Source organism: Vidua chalybeata, assembly GCF_026979565.1.
Source record: "Vidua chalybeata isolate OUT-0048 chromosome 33 unlocalized genomic scaffold, bVidCha1 merged haplotype SUPER_33_unloc_1, whole genome shotgun sequence".
Taxonomy (NCBI): domain Eukaryota; kingdom Metazoa; phylum Chordata; class Aves; order Passeriformes; family Viduidae; genus Vidua; species Vidua chalybeata.
The window spans coordinates 197,731-214,125 of record NW_026530291.1 but is presented as its reverse complement, the minus strand read 5'-3'; the positions used below and the strand labels follow the sequence as shown (position 1 = coordinate 214,125).

At 57.5% G+C, this 16,395-nt stretch overlaps 1 protein-coding gene across 5 annotated transcripts; it reads left to right on the top strand.

Moving 5' to 3' along the window:
• The first annotated feature begins 301 nt into the window (after positions 1 to 301).
• ILF3 (interleukin enhancer binding factor 3) lies at positions 302 to 15,779 on the top strand. Of its 5 annotated transcripts, none has more exons than XM_053933068.1 (20): positions 302 to 382; positions 2,640 to 2,735; positions 2,822 to 3,048; positions 3,280 to 3,460; positions 4,052 to 4,199; positions 5,524 to 5,615; positions 6,139 to 6,234; positions 7,381 to 7,492; positions 7,771 to 7,868; positions 8,241 to 8,352; positions 8,445 to 8,555; positions 9,232 to 9,431; positions 9,666 to 9,836; positions 10,017 to 10,154; positions 10,419 to 10,595; positions 11,059 to 11,212; positions 11,823 to 11,876; positions 14,493 to 14,834; positions 15,308 to 15,427; positions 15,548 to 15,779. In XM_053933068.1, the coding sequence occupies exons 2-20, from the start codon at positions 2,733 to 2,735 to the stop codon at positions 15,676 to 15,678; spliced, it is 2,667 nt and encodes an 888-aa protein (XP_053789043.1). In that variant the 5' UTR covers positions 302 to 382; positions 2,640 to 2,732; the 3' UTR covers positions 15,679 to 15,779. The 5 variants fall into 5 exon arrangements, with proteins under 5 accessions (XP_053789043.1, XP_053789042.1, XP_053789041.1 ...); XM_053933067.1 differs by having other exon boundaries at positions 15,308 to 15,436; XM_053933066.1 differs by having other exon boundaries at positions 11,056 to 11,212; positions 15,308 to 15,436.
• The last annotated feature ends 616 nt before the right edge of the window (positions 15,780 to 16,395 follow it).

Genomic DNA, 16,395 nt, shown 5'->3' with positions numbered 1-16,395 from the left:
CCACCCCATTGGCTCGCTCCCGCCCCCACGCGGCTCATCCCCGCCCCCCAGGCCCGTCCCCCTCTCCTCCCCGCCCCGTGTCCATCACCCTCCCTCCGCCCTCTCCGATTCGCTCTGCCGCCTGTCCGTCACCGTCCCTCCGCGCCCTCCAATTGGCCCGCGCCAGCCGCGCTCCCCACGGCCCCGCCCCCCCCGGCGCGCGCGCGCCCCCCGCCGGCGGCGGCCCCGCCCCCGCCGCAGTCCCGGCGCCGCCGCTCCGGCCCCCGCTCCGGCCCCGCTCCGGCCCCGCCGCGGCCGCTCCGGCCCCGCTCCGGCCCCTCCCGGGCCCCGCCGGCCGGGCCGGGCCGGGCCGCCCCCGCCAGGCACCGCCGGCAGCGCCCCGGTAAGAGCCGTGCCCACGCCGCGCTGAGGGGGAGCCGCGCCGAGCCGGCCGGACCGGGCCGGGGCGGTGCTGGGGCGGGAGGAGCCGGTGTGAGGCGGTGGTGGTGGGGGGGGGGGGGTGGTGAGGCGGGTGGGGGGGCGGCGGGACGTGGTGACCCGGCCCCCCCCGTGTCCCCTCCCTCCCGCCCTGCCCATTGTGTGCAGACAAAATGGCGGCGGTGAGTGAGGGGACGGTGGGAGGGGGGGGCGGCCGGGCCCCCTCACGGACCCCCCTCAGCAGCGCCCCGAGGGCCGGGGGGGATCGAGCCGCCGCCCGGGGAACGCGGGTGTCGCACGGGGCTCCCCCGGGCTCCCCTCATTTCTGGCCGGCGCCGCTTTGTTCGCGCCGCGCTTGCAAATGGCGGCAGCGCCCGGCGGCCCCCGCGCCCCCTCCTCAACCCCCGCGCCCCCTCCTCACCCCCGGGCCCCGCGCCCCCTCCTCGATTTCGCCCCGCGGCCCTGCACTGGAGTGGGGACGGGGATGGGGGGCTCTGAGGGGCGCCGGTCCTTTCCCCGACCCCCTCAGCCGCCCCTGGGTGGGATGTTCGGGGGGGCATCATGGAGGAGGTGGGATCATCCCTCTTGGAGGGGCTTAAAGCCCCTCTTCCCTCCCCATCCCGCCTCATCCCAGGCTGGGAATTGCAGTGGGATCGTCCCAGTTTGGAGGGGTTTTAGCCCTTCTCCCTGCTCAGGACTAGGATTCTCCTCTCCTCAGCTTTTCGTGGCCCCTGTCCCTGCTCCCCTCACGGTTCCCGCTGCTCCGGCACCGTTGTCCCGTGGCCGCTCCGTTCCGGGAGGGGTTTAGAGGAACAGAGATCCAGCACCCCCTTCCCACCGCGGGGACTGGCGGCTCTGTGCCCCCATCCCTCCGGGATTCCCGCTGGGATCCGCGCTCCCGGGGTTCCTGGACTGTTCCCCGGGAGGGCCGTGGTGTTCTGGCTCCTCATCCATCCCGGGCAGGTGCCAAAACTCAGATAAAAGCGAGCAATTCTTCCTTAAAACGCGGCCTTGCGCCCCAAGCGTGGCTTCGCCTGTGTCACGCTTTCCCACGTTTAGGGCAGGATTTCCAGCCTTTTACGTCCTTCGGTTGTTTTTCCCTCCGTCCTCCCAAAAACACCTTCGGGAGAGTCACTCCTTCCCTTGGGAGGCTCGATGGGAGCGCGGGAAGTTTGGTGAATTCCTGCTGGGGGTGGGAGTGGAGGAGGGATGGAGGCCGAAACCAGGTGATATTCCAGAGTTTGTCCCGTTTCTAAGGGCAGGGATTGTTTTTGTCAGGGTTGGGCTCCTGGTTGAACTGAATCTGTGGTTCTTCTCCTCAAGGGACACAGATCTGGTGGTGCTGCAGCATCAGCTCCCAGATTTCTCCCTCCAAAAATCCCAGAAGAGGGATAATGGGAGGCTCACTGGCTGTTGTGATTCTGACTGTAGGAGCAACTGGGTGGGATTTCAACCCTTTCCTTATCCAGCCTGAGGGAAACTGAGGGGATTTTGAGGAAAATAACGGGGCCTTCAGGGCCCAGCCCAGAGCAGAAGGCACCGGGAGATGCCATGTGGCTCCATGGGAATGATTCTCCCTGCTCAGCCGGCGCCGGTCAGGGCTTAATTACAATTAAATCCAGATTTATGGCATCCTGTGAATGAACTGGCAGGATTGGAATCAGAGGGGTTTCCTTGGATGGAATTGTGTGTCCGTACAGCGGCTCGAGGGAATGAGTTTTCCTGGTTTTTATCCTAAAAATGTGAGCCCCAGCTCTGGGTGAGCTTGGAACAAATTGGAACAAAACCGAATTGGAACAAAAGGCTCCGCTGCCCCAGCTGGGGGCGGTTCCCACAAAAAGGCAGGAATTTGGTGTCACTTGGGCTGAATCTGTTGAATTCCGGGACTTTTGAGCACTGGGTTCCCACCTGGATTTCCCAGGGCAGCTGCTCCAGTGTGGAGAGGGGAGTTGTGTCTGCTTTGGAGACTTTGGAAAAGTCCCGTTTCCTGGGAAAACCTCTTGGGAATAAAAGGGAGTAAGGATTAGATGCTCTGTGGTCCTCCACTGTCAGTCTGCAGGTCTCGGGGATATAAATCCTCGGGAGCAGAAAGCTGGGCTTTGGCTAACGAGTTGGGATCTGTCTAATTGCTGTTCCTGCTTCCAGCTCCCGCTGCTCCAGCGTGTGCCCCAGGCTCTGGCTGCTCCGGCTGCCCCGGCTCACCCGCTCTCTGTCGCTTTCAGATCCCGGAACGCCGCGGTGCCGCGACGCTCTGCTCGCCGGAAAAATCCAAATAAACGCCTCTGAAACCTTCAGGCAGGCAGCAGAAAACAAAAATGGTAAGGGAGGGTGGATTGGCGGGTGTGGGGTGAGTGTCCGTGTCCCGGCGCTGCCTAAATATTCCCAAATATTCCTGCCCTCGCAGCGCCCAATGCGGATCTTTGTGAACGACGACCGGCACGTGATGGCCAAGCACTCGGCCGTGTACCCCACGCAGGAGGAGCTGGAGGCCGTGCAGAACATGGTGTCCCACACGGAGCGGGCGCTCAAAGCCGTCTCCGACTGGATTGACGAGCAGGAAAAAGTCAGCGGGGAGCAGCCAGAGACGGAGTCCATGGAGACGGCAGCCGAGGAGGAGAACAAGGAAGGAGGGTGAGGAGCAAAGCTGCTGTTTTAGATCCCTAAAATTCGCTCAGCTCCCTAAAAACCCGCCCATGCTGGTGGAAAAGTTGTCTTCCCTGGCTGGGGACCTGAGGGCAATTAGCCAAGGGAGGGATGAGGCGAGGGCTCTGCATTGATCCTCATGGATCCATTCCTCCGGTTGGGTGGGGCATCACCAGGCCGTGAGTTCCGCCGTCGTGACCCTGTCCCGTGTTTTTCCAGGGATCAGAAAGCCACGGAGCAGCTGACGAGGACCCTGCGGGGCGTGATGCGCGTGGGGCTCGTGGCCAAAGGCCTCCTGCTGAAGGGGGACCTGGACCTGGAGCTGGTCCTGCTGTGCAAAGACAAACCCACGGCCAAGCTCCTGGAGAAAGTCGCCGATAACCTGGGAGTGCAGCTCGCGGTGAGCGGAGCCGCCGGGGAAATTCCCTTTGGGATGGTTCTGGTCCCCGTGTTCTGGCTTGGAAAAGCCATTTCCAGAGGCGCGTGGTAGCATTCTTTGGGATTGCTAAACGAACTTGTCCTCGTTAATTGTGGAATGGTTTGGGTTGGAAGGCACCTTGGAGCTCATCCTCTTCATGGGCAGGGACACCTTCCACAGGCTGAGTTGTCCCAGACCCTGTCCAGCCTGGCCTTGGGCACTTCCAGGGATCCAGGGGCAGTCACAGCTTCTCTGGGAATTCTATCCCGGCCCCTCCCTGCCCTCGCAGGCAGGAATTCCTTCCGCAAATCCATCTAAATCCCCCTTTTTCCAGGGTAAAGCCACTCCCTCTTGTCCTGTCCCTCCATGCCTTGTCCCAAGTCCCTCTCCAGCTCTCCCGGAGCCCCTTTAGGCACTGGAAGGGGCTCCAAGGCCTCCCCAGAGCCTTCCCTGCTCCAGGAGAACATTCCCAGAGCAGAAGGGCTCCGAGATTACGGAACCATGGAATGGTTTGGGTTGGAAGGGACTTCAAAACCCATCTTACTCCAACCCATCTCCACCCCAACGTTGCAGGCGATCACCGAGGACAAGTACGAGATCATCCAGTCTGTGGGAGACGCCGCCATCATCATCAAGAACACCAAGGAGCCCCCGCTGACCCTGACCATCCACCTGACGTCGCCCGTGGTCAGGGAGGAGCTGGAGAAGCAGCTGGCCGGAGGTACGGCCGGCCGGCGCCCGGCGTCCCGCGGCTAACGACCGGGAAAGTGCTCTTCAGCTTCAGCCAGAGCCGTGGCAGCTCTTCCTGGCCAAATCCTAACCAAATTCCTTCATTGCGCCAACCTCGCTGAGATCCCAGTTGTGGTTTACCCGGACCGAGCTTCCGAAGCTGAGGAGCACCTTTCACGCGGGATTTTGCTCTATTTTGGTTTTTTTTTTTTTTTTGTTTTTAAGTATTATTATTTTATCCTTTCTTTTGGTTCCACTTGGGCCTTTAGTTCACTAATTCATCATCTCGTTGTATTACTTGTGGTTTGTCCCCCGGCCATGTCAGTGCAGTGACATGAAAATAGAATCCAGATTTGTTTAAGAAACCCAAAAAAAAACCCTCTTGAAGGCTTCTTGTCCGAGGAGTTGCATGTCCATGAACCGGGATGTTCCGGGATGTTCCCCCGGTGTGTGTTGCAGCAGAACACCGGGTGCTCGGGGCTCCTCCCGTGGCTCTTGCAGCACCTCAGGTTCAGAATTCCAGAAAGCGATGCAGAGTTTTGGATAAAGTTAGCTTCTCCAAATTCCCTTTGGAATCAGAATTCCAGCAGCTGCTGGTTGTCCGCTCCAATTCCGATGGGCTCCGTAGGGCCGGCGGTTCCCCCGCTCCGCACTAGCCTTATCTAAAACCCTGATCTCGAGCAATTTTGGGCGACTTCAGGCCCTTCCTCAGTTTTGCTGCAGCACAAACCGGGACCTCTTTGTGCTCTTGATTGTTGATCTCTGGTGTTGATCTCTGACCTCGTCTCCGAGCCTTCTAGTTTGTCGATTTTAGGGACGCTGGACCTTTGACCAACAGGACGTTCTCTGTCGCGGGCCGGGGCCGGGGCAGCCATCCTTCCGGGCGGAGGGTTCCCTGGATCCTCTCCGAGCCTCGCCCTTCCCTCCTCCCCACCCCTTGTGCTCCAGGTGCGGAGCCGGGGTTTCACCCCCCTCAAATTTCCCCATCGCCGGCCTCGCCGCCGCCTCTCCATCCATCCAGGATTTATTTCTGTGCCCTCCACCGAGCCTCACGCCCGGTCTCCTCCTCCTCTTCCTCCTCCTCCTTCTCCCAGCGCACATTCCAGTCCATCCCTCCCTGGGAGTTTGAGCTTCCCCAGCGTCCAGGCGAGGCCGCGCGGCGGCAGCGCCGCAGCCCCTTCCCTCCCGCTCCCAGCATCCCGGCAGGATTTTTTGGGAGCCTCAGCTGCCCGTTAGGATGCTGCCTCATCCCCCTCGGCCCGACAGAAGCCCCTTGGTCAAACCGTGCCTTGTCTTCTTATTCCATCCACGACTAGAAACGCTCTCAGTCACCGACTCCCCGGACGTTCTGGACAGGCAGAAATGCCTTGCTGCCTTGGCGTCTCTGCGCCACGCCAAGTGGTTCCAGGTTTGCATTTTGTTCTTATATTTATCTTTAAGTAGAAGCATTGGTAAACTCTTTTAAGGGGCTGAAGTGTTTTTTTTGGAGTTGGAGTTTCAAGTGGCCGCTGGCCGCTCGGAGGTGCCGGACTGTGGGCGCTGGAGTGACTTAGGAGCCTTTGTACGGAGCAGCCGCGGAGCTGCCACTTTGTGTGAGGAGTAACGTCCCCTTGGCCAAGACCTTGGTTAAGACCTTGGCCAACCCCTTGGCCAACACCTTAGCTAAGACCTTGGCCAACCCCTTGGCCAACCCCTTGGCTAAGCCCTTAGCTAAGACCTTGGCCAACTCCTTGGCTAAGGCCTTGGCCAACCCCTTGGCTAGGACCTTGGCTAAGACCTTTGGCCAAGCCTCGGCTGTCGCGGCGCGGCTCCGAGCTCCGGGCGCGGGCCCAGGCTCCGGCTTTACCCTCGGCAAAGCAGCACCTGGAGGGAGCGTCGGCGGCGCGGGCGGGCGCTCGGTGAACCCCTGTCTGGTTTGGTTCCGCTTCCAGGCCAGGGCCAACGGGCTGAAGTCGTGCGTCATCGTGATCCGGGTGCTGCGGGACCTCTGCACGCGCGTTCCCACCTGGGCCCCGCTCAGAGGATGGGTAATTCCCCTTTTCCCCTTCCGGGGGGGGTGGCAGCGTTTCTCCCAATCCAGCTCTGCTCTTTCCCAAGGTTCCAGGCACGTCCCCTTTCCCAGGTTGGGGATTTCTGTGGATGAGAGGCTTCCCTGCACTGAGAGACACAAATGAAATGTCTGTGGTGCAAGTGGGTTTATCAGTCGTCAGCTGATCTTACTAATTATGAACTCACATTGTTAGCAAATTGGTAATGAATGGTCAAGTCGGCTTGGTACTGGATTGCTTTGTCCATGATCAGCTCAGGTTGTTACTGAATTGCTTTATCAGTTATCAACTCATCTTACTATCGAGTTGTTTTATCGATCATTAAATCACATTATTATCAAAGCATTTTCTCAGCTACCAAATCACGTTGTTGTCAGTGTTACCAGCTATCAAGTCTTGTTGCTATCAAATTGTTTTATCAGTTATCAAACCACGTCATTATCATTATCGAATTGTTTTATAAATTATCAAGTCACGTTATCATCAAATATTAAGTATCAAATTGTGTTATTTTAAAATATTTTTATTAATTTTCAAGTCTTGTTATCAAATAGTTTTATCAAATCACTTTATCAGTTACCAAACCATACTGTCCTCAAATACCATCATCAGTTTTCTTTATCGATTAACAAATGGTTTTATCAGTTATCAAACAACTTTATCTTATCAAATCACATCATCAGCTTGTTTTATTAATTACCAAATCACGTTGTTATCAAACTGTTTTATCCATTCACGACTTCCACAGCCTGGCTCCTCTCCTCCTTTGGGCACCAGAAGCTGCTCCCAGATGGGTCCCTTCCCTGGAGTCCTTCCTTGGATCCCTTCCCAAGGATCCCATTTCCCGGAGTGTTCCTGGGGTCCCTCTCCCAGGATCCCTTTTGGAGTTCCCTTTGCCAGGATCTCTTTTTTGGGGCCCTTCTCCCAGATCCCCTTCCCAGGGTCCCTCTCCGGGATCCCTCTCCCAGGCCCCCTTTCCAGGGGTCCATTTCCCGGGATCCCTTTCCAGGGGTCCATTTCCCGGGATCCCTTTCCAGGGGTCCATTTCCCGGGATCCCTTTTCCAGGCACCTCTCCGGGCTCCGTCTCCCCTCTCCCTGCCCTCACTTCCCTCCTTCCCTTGCAGCCTCTGGAGCTGCTGTGTGAGAAGTCCATCGGGACGGCGAACCGGCCGATGGGCGCGGGCGAGGCGCTGCGCCGCGTGCTGGAGTGCCTGGCCTCGGGCATCGTCATGCCAGGTGAGCTCCGGCCAGGTGAGCGGAGCCGGGAGGAGCGCGGGGGGTGCCGGCGGTCGGGAGCGCCTCGATCCCCCCCACGGGCACGCGGAGATTCCCGGCCCTGCCGTGCTCTGGAGCCACCTCAGCCCCGTAGAGAGAGGCGCCAGCGGAATTTGGCTCCCGGGGAGCGCCATTCCCACAGAAATTCCGGCAATCCGCGCCTTCGGAGCTGCCCCAGGGAACTTAGGGTAGAGACCCGGGATAATTCTCTGCATATCTTCCTTGTTTCCTGCCTTCAGATGGTTCTGGTATTTATGACCCTTGTGAAAAAGAAGCCACTGATGCTATTGGGCATCTAGACAGACAACAAAGGGAAGATATCACACAGAGTGCTCAGGTATAGTGTGACCTCCATCCGGCCCTTCCCAATCCCCGGCTCGCTCTGCTCCCGGCTCCCTCGGCCAGCATAGATTAGACCTGTGGTCACTCGGCACCGTGGTCACTCGGCACCGTGGCCACACGGTGCTGTGGTCACTTGGTGCCACGGTCACTCCACCAGGCCACCCGCGTGGGCCCCATAGTTTGGCCACCCAGAGCAAAGAATCAGGTGTTGAGCAGTGAATTGTCCCGACGCCCCTTTTTGGGTGAAAGTCCCCAAAATCAATCGGAGAGCCCCGCTGAGGATGGATCGGTGCAGGGGGGCTGTGTGGGGCTGGGAGCAGGGGGGGGGTCTCCGGCAGCTCTCGGTGACCCCCGCTCCTGTCCCCAGCACGCGCTGCGGCTCGCCGCCTTCGGCCAGCTCCACAAGGTCCTGGGCATGGATCCCCTGCCCTCCAAAATGCCCAAGAAACCAAAGAACGAGAACCCAGTCGATTATACTGGTACGTACTGGGAGGGGACGGCCCCGCATCCCGTCCCGAGGATTTGGGTGGAGAACAGGGGATTTAGGGAGTGCCTGTGCTCGTTCCTGCAGTTCAGATCCCGCCCAGCACCACGTACGCCGTGACCCCCATGAAGCGGCCGATGGAGGAGGACGGGGAGGAGAAATCCCCCAGCAAAAAGAAAAAGAAGATTCAGAAAAAAGGTATTGAGTTAACGAGAGGTAGGTACGGTCTGGGGGGAAATGGGGTGGAAACTGGGGGTGCAGATGGTGCTCGGTGCAGGACTGGGGGCTTGGGGGGGGGGCTGTAGATAGGGGGTACAGGGTGTGGGGATGGATAAAATAACTTAAAAGTGGGAGATTTGTGCTGGGCAGAATTGAAACCGAGGAGGAAAAGGTCAGGACTTGTCTGGGAGTTGGAAAAGACTGATGGGAACTGGTCTGAAATAGGAAAAGACCAGTCAGAACTGGTCTGGAATTGGAAAAGATCAATGGGGACTGGTCTGGAATTGGGAAAGGTCAGTGGGAAGTGGTCTGGGATGAGAAAAAACCAGTGGGAACTGGTCTTAAAAGAGAAAAGACCAGTTGGAACTGGTCTGAGATCAGAAAATACTGCTCGAGACTGGTCTGAAATGGGAAAAGACTGGTCAGAAGTGATTTGCAATTGGAAAATACTAGTGGGAACTGGTCTGGAATGGGAACAGACCCATGGAAGCTGGTCTGGAATTAGCAAACACCCATCAGGACTGGCCTGAAACGAAAAAATACCAATTAGAACTGGCCCCAAACTGGAAAATACTGCTCTGGAATCAGTTTTGCTTCTTCGAAGGAGCCGCCGAACACCCGCAAACTCTCGGTGTTGGTTTTTCCCCCCGTGCAGAGGAAAAGCTGGAGCCTCCACAGGCCATGAACGCGCTGATGAAGCTGAACCAGCTCAAACCAGGGCTCCAGTACAAACTGGTGTCCCAGACCGGCCCCGTGCACGCTCCCATCTTCACCATGTCCGTGGAGATCGACGGCAGCACCTTCGAGGCCTCGGGGCCCTCCAAGAAAACGGCGAAGCTTCATGTGGCTGTGAAGGTGGGAGTGGGAGTGGGAATGGGAATGGGAATGGGAATGGGAAAACCACCAGAACTTCCAGGATGGGGTGGGAGCAGCACTGGTATGCCTCGAGTGTGCCCAGAGGGAGTTACTGTGCCCCGGGAGTGCTGAGCACTGGAGAGAGTCAATAAAGAGCCTGGAGCAGATTCCTGGAGTGTTTTCCCAAGTGGGTGGTGCTGGAGCTTGGCTCCTGACCTCCCTGCTGCCCTCCAGGTGCTGCAGGACATGGGATTGCCCACCGGAGTGGAAGGCAAGGACTCCGGGAAGGGCGACGAGTCGGCGGAGGAGACGGAGACGAAGCCGGTGGTCGTGGCTCCTCCGCCCGTCGTGGAAACGGTGTCGACGCCCACGGCAGCCTCGCCCCCCTCGGATCAGACCCCTGAGGTGGGTGGGGGGACAGGGGATGGGACACGTGGCACCACGGCAGCTCTGCTGGAGCTGGCTTTGGGTCGCTCCTGGCTACAGCAGGAGGCTCCTCGGGTGTCCTTCCCAAAAAAGTTGGGGAAGCAACTCCGTGTGTGCTGGGGACGTTTTGGGGCTCACCCAGCCTTACTCCGCCCGCAGAACGTGAAGCAGCAGGGACCAATCCTGACAAAGCACGGGAAGAACCCGGTGATGGAGCTGAACGAGAAGCGTCGCGGGCTCAAGTATGAGCTGATCTCAGAGACGGGCGGCAGCCACGACAAGCGCTTTGTCATGGAGGTGAGGGGACAGGGGCCCTCCTGCCCTTCCCAGCAGCCCCAGTCCAGAGCTCCTCGGGTGGGAAAAGGGCTTGGAAAGCCACCTCATCCCCTTCCCAAGAGTTTAAATCATCAAATCCAAGAGGTTTGGCTTGGGAGAAACCTTTTAAAGCTCATTAATGGGCAGGGACAGCCTGTGACACTTCCAGCTGTGGGATTCCCCTGTAGGTCTCCCATCTTTTCTTGCCCTTTCCCACTTCAATTTGTGGTTCCATCCCTTTCCAAGGTGGAGGTGGACGGGCAGAAGTTCCAAGGCGCTGGCTCAAACAAGAAGGTGGCCAAAGCCTATGCGGCGCTGGCCGCGCTGGAGAAGCTGTTCCCAGATGCTCCCGTTGCCATTGAGCAGAACAAGAAGAAAAGAGCCCCTGTTCCAGCCAGGGGCGGCCCCAAATTCCCAGTCAAAGTGAGTGAAATCCCCAATCCCACAGCTCTGGAATGGGAAAAGAGTGGTGGGAACTGGTCTGGAGTGGGAAAAGACCGATGGGAACCAGGCCAAGATCAGAAAATACGGATCAGGACTGGTCTAAAACAGGAAAAGAGTGATGGGAACTGGTCTGAAATTGGAAAAGACCATTGGGAACTGGTCTGGAATGGGAAAAGACCTGGGTCTAACTCTGGGGTGTAACTCACCGGCCCTTGGCTCTGGGTTTTGATCCTTTTCTGGGAATGGGAGCAGAGCAAACAGCTTGGAAGGCACAAAACCCATAAGGTTTTGCAGCAAAACCCTCTGGATTTGGAGGTGCCTGAATTTGGGGTCCACCTCAGTGGCTCTTGTTCCTGGGGCTCTGTTTTGGGAGGTTTCTGGGAAATCCCTCACCCCCAGCTCCAAGTGACACCTCTGTCCCCTCTCCTTGTCCCCTCAGCAGCACAACCCGGGCTTCGGCATGGGGGGGGGCCCCATGCACAACGAGGCCCCCCCACCCCCCAACATGCGGGGCCGCGGCCGGGGCGGCAACATGCGGGGCCGCGGGAGAGGCCGGGGCGGCTTCGGCGGCAACCACGGCGGCTACATGAACACAGGTGAGGGCCAGCGGCACACCTGGGGGGGCTCAGACCCCCCGCCACCACCCCTGGGCATCAACCTTCCCCCCTGGTATCGCATCCATGGCACCTGGAGGTTCCAGAACACTCCATAGGGGAATGACTCCACCCACCCCACTCTGGCATTGTGACTGTGGCTCCTGGATGTTCCCGAGCCCCCCAAATCCCTGTGAGGGAACAAATCCCCCTCTGCTGTCATGTCCATGGCTCCTGGATGTTCCCGAGCCCCCCAAATCCCTGTGAGGGAACAAATCCCCCTCTGCTGTCATGTCCATGGCTCCTGGATGTTCCCGAGCCCCCCAAATCCCTGTGAGGGAACAAATCCCCCTCTGCTGTCATGTCCATGGCTCCTGGATGTTCCCGAGCCCCCCAAATCCCTGTGAGGGAGCAAATCCCCCTCTGCTGTCATGTCCATGGCTCCTGGATGTTCCAGAGCCCCCCAAATCCATGTTAGGGAACAAATCCCCCTCTGGTGTCGTATCCATGTCAGCTGGATTTCCTGGAGCCCTCCATGGGGGAATGACCCCCAAAATTCGGGACATTTCACCCTTGGAATCTCTGTTTATTCCAACATTTCCTTCCTCCCCAGGGGCTGGGTACGGGAGCTACGGCTACGGAGGGAATTCCGCCACTGCTGGCTACAGTAAGTCCCTTTTGCCACCCAAAATCCCATCGGGTGTTGTCGTGCTTGGGACTGAAAATTCCCAGGAAAATGGCTCAAGGGAGGGGAAGCTTTTTTTTCATGGAAAGCAGTCCTTGGTTTTTAAGGAAACCAAAGTGTTTTCATCAATTTTGGCTTAGCTTACAGCAAGGCTTTTTTTCTTACAAAATCCAAGCCTTTTAATAAATCCCAGAGATTGGGTCAGACCCCTCTGGATCTTGGGAAGACTTTTCCATATAGATCTGGTCCAGCCCAGCCTTTTAAAGATGTGAAATTCCCTGATTTGCTGGAATGCTGGGATTTGCCCGTGTGCTGGAGCAAATCCTTTGTCACACACTGGGCTCTGGGGATTGTACCTGTGCTCCACATCCTGATCCAGTAAATATCCAGGCACTGGGGATTGTCTTGGATGCCTTGGGAAATCCATGGAGTCCTCAGTTGCCATGGAAATGGGCTCTTGGAGCAAAATGCTTCCTCAGAGTGCTGGAATCACCTGGAGAATGAAATATCCCCAAAATGAGGAATTGAGGGGAATTTTGGAATTGACTTGAGTCTCTGAATCCATCGAATTCCGAGCATTTTGGTCCTTTATTCCTTGTGTTTTGGGTTTGAAAGTTGCCTTTGCTGGATTTGGTGGCACCGTGGTTCCCATCTTTGAGACCCTTGAGTTAATTCCATAATTTAACCAAAAAAGAAGGAAAAGGAAGCTCCAGGTTTAAACTAAGCGAGTCCGAGGGGTTCAGTGGATCCTTAAAATATTTGTAATAGTAATTACCTCATTTTTTTGGGGAAAAAAACCCACAACATCGTTGGAGGTCGCGACTCTTTATCCAGGGGACAGATCCCATCCTGGATGATCCAGAAATGGTCCTTAAGATCCCTCCCACCCCAGCCCCTCTCCCAGGTGGAAAAACTGCCCTTCCCAAGCCACCACATGCTGCTGGGTATTTCTGTCCCTGAGCTCTGAGCTGGGGAAAATTGCAGCTAATCCTGTGTCAAGCATGGAAGCTTTGGAATTACCCTTGGAATGTTGAGATAAAGTGGAAAATCCGGGACTCTCGAAGTGGGAGAGATCCACTTCCAGCTCTGCAGCCTGAATCCCCACACTCCTTCCGGATCCAAACCCCAGGATTTTCCCACTGGGATGGCCCAAGGGGACTCTGGTCCAGCACAGACAGGTTTTGCCCCAACCCTGGAGATAAATTTATTCCAGAGCCTGGTTTCTCCAGAGTGAATCCGGGATTTTCTGTGGAAGAGGAATAAAAACTTCACATGGAAAAGAGGACGTGGAAGAGAATCCACGAAACGAGCCCAGAATTAACGGATCCCGGAATTTAAAACCTCCAGAAGCTGTTGGCAGCACAGCCACAGGATTTGGGGACGGAGCTGGGATTCGCCTGGGATCAATCTGGGTGTTCCACACGGAGCAGCGGAAGTGAAGCACATGGAATTTCACTCCTTGGCTCCTTTTTAACCAAATTCTGCCCCGTTTTGTTGCTGTCAGATCCCTCCTGATCCCACAGGGTTTTAGATTCCGGTGGCTTTTTTTCCCTCAAAAATAAGTTCAGTTTTGGATGCTCCCAGTTTTCCATGGAATGGCAGGAATCGGGCAGGAAAAGAACCACTCAGAGTTTGGCTGTGGGACCCTGAACAGATGAAATTAAACCCAGATGAACTCCGGATCCCAGATGGAATTACCCAAATCCCGAGAAGATAAACGGAGCAGTCGCGTGGATTCCTCAGTCCTGGAGCAGGATTCTCCCTCATTCCAGAGCATCTCTCACTCCGGGATGGTGTTTGGACTTTGTAGGGTTGAGGGAGGCCCAGGATGGATCCAGATGGGAGATCCTGCTGGAATCATAAGGGTGGATCAATCCAGATGGGAGATCCTGCTGGAATCACAGGGATGGATCTGAATGGATCCTGCTGGAATCACAGAGATGGATATAGATGGGTCCTGCTGGAATCACAGGGATGGATCCAGATGGGAGATCCTGCTGGAATCACAGGGATGGATCTGAATGGATCCTGCTGGAATCACAGAGATGGATATAGATGGGTCCTGCTGGAATCACAGGGATGGATCTGAATGGATCCTGCTGGAATCACAGAGATGGATATAGATGGGTCCTGCTGGAATCACAGGGATGGATCTGAATGGATCCTGCTGGAATCACAGGGATGGATCCAGATGGGAGATCCTGCTGGAATCACAGGGATGGATCTGCATGGATCCCTCTGGAATCACAGGGATGGATCTGCATGGATCCCTCTGGAATCACAGGGATGGATCCGGGTGGGTCCCTCTGGAATCACAGGGATGGATCTGCATGGATCCCTCTGGAATCACAGGGATGGATCCGGGTGGGTCCCTCTGGAATCACAGGGATGGATCCGGGTGGGGGCTCTGGATGGGAGTGGAATCACAGGGACAGATCCACACGGCAGGTTCTGCTGCACTTACGGGGGGTCCCACTGGGGTCCCGGCGAGCCGAGGGGTCTCCATCAGCTCCGGACCACGCTCGGCCTTGCGGGACCTCCTCCCCCTCCGGAGGGGCTGAACCCCCCGGGAACGCTGACCCTCCTCTCTCTGTCCAGGCCAGTTCTACAGCAACGGTGGCCACTCCAACTCGGGGGGCGGCGGCGGCGGCTCCTCGGGCTACGGCTCCTACTACCAGGGCGGGGACGGCTACACGGCCCCCGCGCCGCCCAAGCACGGCGGCAAGAAGCAGCAGCACGGCGGCGGCCAGAAGGCCTCGTACGGCTCCGGCTACGCCACCCACCAGGGCCAGCAGTCCTACGGGCAGGGCCAGTACGGCGGCTACGGCCCCGGGCAGGGCAAGCAGAAGGGCTACGGCCACGGCCAGGGCGGCTACTCCTACTCCAACTCCTACAACTCGCCCGGCGGCAGCTCCGACTACAACTACGAGAGCAAATACAGTGAGTGGAGAGGGGCAGCTGTGGGTGGGAAAGGTTTGGAGTTGAGGGTTGAGGTTGGATTTGATCCCAAAGGGCTTTTGGGTCAGAGTTGTTACAGGGTGGTCTCTGGAGCCGCTGGAGGGGACCCTGGTGACCCTTCAGTGCCGGGGCAGGCATGAGGGAGCTCCAGGGGGTTCTTCCCGCCCCTCCCAGGAGCTGGAGCTGCAAATAAGGGGAGGTTTGGGCGAAAAGAGGGATTTGGGGCTGGAGCTGGGATGAGTGACGGGAGAGGGGACAGCCCTGGGCACATCCCTAGGGGATAACCCATGGCTCAGAATGCCCCTGGCAGGGTGGGACAAACATCCCTCCTCACCCAAAAATCCTCCTGGAATTCTGGGCTCTTGAGGGGGGGCTTGGCTTAGTTGAACCGAGCGCCCTGAGGGTGCTGGGGGTCCCTGCCCACGTCCTCACCCTCACTTTTTCCCCATTCCCAGGTTACAGCGGCAACAGCGGCCGCGGCGGCGGCGGCAACAACTACTCCGGGGGCGGCTCCTACAACTCGGGCTCCCACGGGGGCTACGGGGGCTCCGGGGGCGGGGGCTCCTCGTACCAAGGTAAGGCAGGTCAGTATTGACACCCCCGCGCCGCCGGGTTTGGGGCCCTGCTCCAGCTCCACGGCGACCCTAATTCCTCCCTCTTCCTCCTCCTCCTCTTCCTCCCGGTGCTCTCCGCAGGCGGATACTCCTCCCAGTCCAACTACAACTCCCCGGGTTCCCAGAACTACAGCGGCCCCCCCAGCTCCTACCAGGCGTCCCAGGGCGGATACGGCAGGAACGAGCACAGCATGAGTTACCAGTACAGATAAACCCCCGTGTCCCGCCGCGCTGCCCCCGGGATCCTCCCGGTTTTATCCCCTTTCCCCCCCCCCACCCCGTTGCTCTGTGTGACCCGTCACCGGCGGCCGCCTCGTGCCCGCCGCCCCTGGGCCTCTATTTAATGGGTCGTAGTTGCCACGACGACTTGGTCTAAATAGGATTATTATTATTATTTTTGGGTTTTTTCTTTTTTTTTTTTGTTTTGTTTTTTTTTTTTTTTTTGTTTTTTTTTGTTTTTTTTTGTTTTTTTTTTGTTTTTTTTCGGGGAAGTCGATCCATTTCTGGAGCCTTTTCCCAGGCCCCAGCTGGGGGACGGGCCCTCGTTGTTCTGCTTTTGTGAAGTGCGTTAAAAAGGAGCTTTTTTCGGTATTTTCTGGCTTTGGTGGTTTCAGTTTTTTTGGGGAAGGGGGAGGGGGGGGGAGGGGGAGGGGGTGGAGGAGGTGAATAAACCCAAAATTTGGGATGGTTCGGGCTCCCAATGCGTTGTTCTGCACCTCCAACTCCAAACCCCCACACTGGGAGGATTCTCATAAAAAAACCCCTAAATTCCGAGTATTTGTCCCTTAAACCCCTTAAGTGCAGAGTACTGGGGCTGAACTGGGGCCAGACTGGGGTTGAAGTGGGGCCAAACTGGGGTTGAACTGGGGCCAAACTTGAGCTGAACTGGGGCCAAACTGGGGCTGCTCTGGGGCCGAACTGGGGTTGAA